General features: G+C 39.0%; 1 protein-coding gene across 1 annotated transcript; it reads left to right on the plus strand.

Annotated features, from left to right (window-relative positions):
• Positions 1 to 1,575: 1,575 nt before the first annotated feature.
• LOC121997322 (transcription factor WRKY19-like) lies at positions 1,576 to 2,593 on the plus strand. The gene is made up of 3 exons (XM_042551678.1): positions 1,576 to 1,817; positions 1,889 to 1,981; positions 2,113 to 2,593. Exons 1-3 carry the CDS (start codon positions 1,576 to 1,578, stop codon positions 2,591 to 2,593), a joined length of 816 nt encoding a protein of 271 aa, XP_042407612.1.
• The last annotated feature ends 1,013 nt before the right edge of the window (positions 2,594 to 3,606 follow it).

The following is a 3,606-nucleotide window of genomic DNA, read 5'->3' on the forward strand; positions in this document are numbered from 1 at the left end:
GTTCGATATTTAACGACGGAATTCTTATTTCGTCGATAATTACTGACAGAATTGGGCATTCCATCGGTGATTACCAACGAGATATCTATTTCCGTTAGTAATTACCGACGGAATAAGAATTCCATCGTAACTTGCTAAATGAAATCACCGACGAATTAAATTAAGATTACCGACGGAATTAAATATTCTGTCGGTAATTATACCGACAGAATAGTAATTCCATTGGTAAGTTTATTGAGGGATACCTGAATCTATCGGAATATATTTTTCTGACGAATTTTACACTGACACATTATTTCCCATCATAATTCCGTCGGTACACGTCTCCTCCGACGAAATTACGATGGAATAAGTCGTCAGTAATACTATTTTTTATTTTACAATGAGATATCCTAAAATTTTTATTTTTTAATTATTTTCTTCTTTTTTATTTTTTTCTCTTTATTTTTTTACCCAATCTATTCCCTTTATTTTTTTTCTCTCTCAAATTTAGTGATATTTTAATGTTTAGAGAATATATTTCATTCCCTAAATTTAGACAGTTCAAATCTTCTGTCCCCGAATCCTGTGTCCCCTCTGTCCCACTCGCTGATTGGACGGGTCATATCACATTTTAAGGATGTAGTGCACCTCACGAGATTACGACAGACATCCGATCGACAAGGAGATATGGGAACATCAGATTTGGGGACAGAAAATTTGAACTGAAATTTAGAGAAATATTATTTATAAAATCTAAATATAAAGAAGGGGGTTGGATTGCTGATATATTTTTTTTAATATAAAAATAAAATTTGATATAAATTTTATGTTTAGGAAAATTGTCCCGGATGCTATGACTATTACGTGGACATATTATTTATAGAATTAGTTAAGATTTAATAAGTGTAATATAAAATAATAATATTAATAGTATGGGTAGAGGACCTATGATATTTCGCAGGGAGAACGCTTAAAAAATTGCTCTTTATTTTGATTTTGATTTTTTTTTATCGTCAATGACAGTCAAATCTTTGATCAATCAACTTCAAATCTTTGATTCTATACCCATGGGATCGGGACCTATATCCATGGAAATATTAGAGTAGGTATTAAATTTAAACAGACATATATTCGTAGAAAAAATAAATTCTACCATCTTTTAACCACCTTTTAACAACGGCTATTGACTAATTTACCTCCTGTTTTTAGAATCTCAGACAGGCTGTGAAATATCTTCTTAGAATGTGGAATTTGATTTTTATCATAGTCATTATTCTAAAATTAATAATCATCGATCTTATCGGTGCTAGACTATTAAACTTGTCTAGTACCCTTTTGCCAACTCGGACGGGCGGTGAAATTATTTTTGGTACAATGCTACGACTATGCCTTCGGATGACATAGGACGATGACCCTTTTGATGACGACAGCAGAAACTCAAAGAACATGCCTCTTCCCAGTCGAGTTTTTCGCAGTCCCTGGCCTTCCTATAAATCTCCCCACCTTTGATCATTCCCCTCCATCCACTCCGCATTAATTAGAACGTCGATCGCTAGCTCTACGCTGTCAAAAATTGCAACTTCGCAGAGAAAAATGGAGACAACCGGCTCAGGGAAGCAACTGCGAGGCCTGCTACTGGCCGAGCTCGTTCGAGTTCAGAAACTGGCGAGGCAGGTGGAAGCCGATCTCAATCTTCACTTTGGCAATGGACCCTGCCATTTTCTGCTGCAAGAGATGCTCGAAGCGATAGACAAGTCGATTTCCTTGGTCCAGTCGGGACACCCGGTGGTCGCCGGAGAGTCCCTTCCTTCAGCCGGCAGGATGCCCAAGAAGAGGTCCGAGCTAATCAATACATAGCGATAATGTCAGTTGCTATCCCGGGGATCTAACTTGTTATAATTTACAGGAAGATAATGGCTACGTGGATCCAAGAAGTGCGAGTGAATTCCGGTGCCGCCGGAGTCGATTTCCCCGTCGACGATGGCTATAGCTGGAGGAAGTACGGGCAAAAGGAAATCCTCGGAGCCAAGCACCCGAGGCCGGTTAACTTCATTCGATCTCTCTAGATTAGAAATTTACAGTAAATTGTGGAGTAAAGAAAATTGTATTGAAAGTCTCTTCTCTTTGCAGAGGCTACTACAGATGCAAGCATAGCATGACTCAGGGCTGCCCGGCGACCAAGCAAGTGCAGCAATCGGACGGCGACCGGTTGCTCTTCCACGTCACCTACCACGGCGAGCACACCTGTCTTCAAGCGGCAGCAGAACCGTTGATGTCGGGGCAGCGGCGGAGCCGAGTCTTGCTCTCGAGCTTCCGAAACGAGCTCAAAGTAGTGGAAACAGAGCACGTCCATGGCCGGAAATCGGATGCATCATTCGACTTGGCGCCGCCGCCGCCGACGCCGAACCACAACAACTGCGGCATTAGCAGACCCTCTCCGACCCTCCACTCGCAGGCGGCCGGCGGTAATTCGGATTCGTATTTGCCTTTGCCTTTTTGGGACGTGGATTCGATGTTCCAAGAGCTGGATTGGGAGGCAGATTTCTTCGGCTGGTTCGATTATCCAACTAGTGAATCAGTTATCGAAGAATCATTCAAAATTGGCCATTAGTGGTCAAAGAAAGTTACGATGGTGATGATTAGTGTTAGTAGAAAGTTGTCCTATTTAAAGTAATAGATATGTAGTTGAGATAGTGTTGAAGTCAGTGTTAGTAAACGCGGAGTTAATGAAGTATAATTGAAGAATTAGTGGTTTGTTTAAGTTATGTAATTATCCTATAAATAAGCTACTTGCTTAGTGAAAAATATTGTGATTCCCTTGCCTATTCTGGATTTCCTATTATCCTTTTTTTTTTAATAATGATATCAGAGCACTAAGTTTAAAGTGTCTGAGTTCGCAATAATAATCAATAGAATTACGTTACAGTGTCTTTTCTTTTCCCCTAATTTGGCACAGTTTGTTAAGTATTGGACAGTTGATGGCGGATGACTATGCATTGTTTGATAATGGAGTTTGTCTTATTACCGACAAAGATTTTTAGTAGTCTATTATTAGGTAATAAGATTTTTAGTAGTCTATTATTAGTGTGCAGATGGAAGAAAATAAAATGTTTTTACTTAAAATTTCTAACATGAAAAACAAAGCTCTTATTGCCGGTGAGACAGTGACAGATCCAGACAAAAAAAAGAAGGTGTTTAAAGAAGAGAGTTGGAGCTTGTCTCCCTTCTCGTTGTTCCTCGGACTGTAACATATTGGTGGAATTTTTCGGGAGTAAGGGGGTGTTCAAACATACCCTCGCTCCCCCTAGATCCGCCACTGCTCATTTGCCATTAAAGAGCTCCTCCAGTTTCAAATCAAGAACGTCGAAAAATAGCTATTGCCCATATTGGCAATCACTTCTTGTAAGTTTTCTTATATCCTTATTACCACCCATTCCAACGTGATGGTGACAATATTCATCGAACAAAGTTAAAGGATGAGTCACTCGTTATAAGATATGTATTCATTTGTGGTACGAAGTAATAGATACACCACTACAAAATGCGTTGGGAGCCGAATTTGAAAGAAATATTGATTAAAATTTCTATTTTTATATATTTTCATATTCTTTTATTATTACATGT

Source organism: Zingiber officinale, chromosome 1A (assembly GCF_018446385.1).
Source record: "Zingiber officinale cultivar Zhangliang chromosome 1A, Zo_v1.1, whole genome shotgun sequence".
Classification (NCBI taxonomy): Eukaryota; Viridiplantae; Streptophyta; class Magnoliopsida; order Zingiberales; family Zingiberaceae; genus Zingiber; species Zingiber officinale.

Coding starts and splice junctions, on each gene's coding strand:
- LOC121997322 (XM_042551678.1), top strand. CDS start 1,576: ATGGAGACAACCGGCTCAGGGAAGCAACTGCGAGGCCTGCTACTGGCC. Junction 1,818..1,888: donor GGCAGGATGCCCAAGAAGAG/GTCCGAGCTAAT, acceptor TATAATTTACAG/GAAGATAATGGCTACGTGGA. Junction 1,982..2,112: donor GATGGCTATAGCTGGAGGAA/GTACGGGCAAAA, acceptor TTCTCTTTGCAG/AGGCTACTACAGATGCAAGC.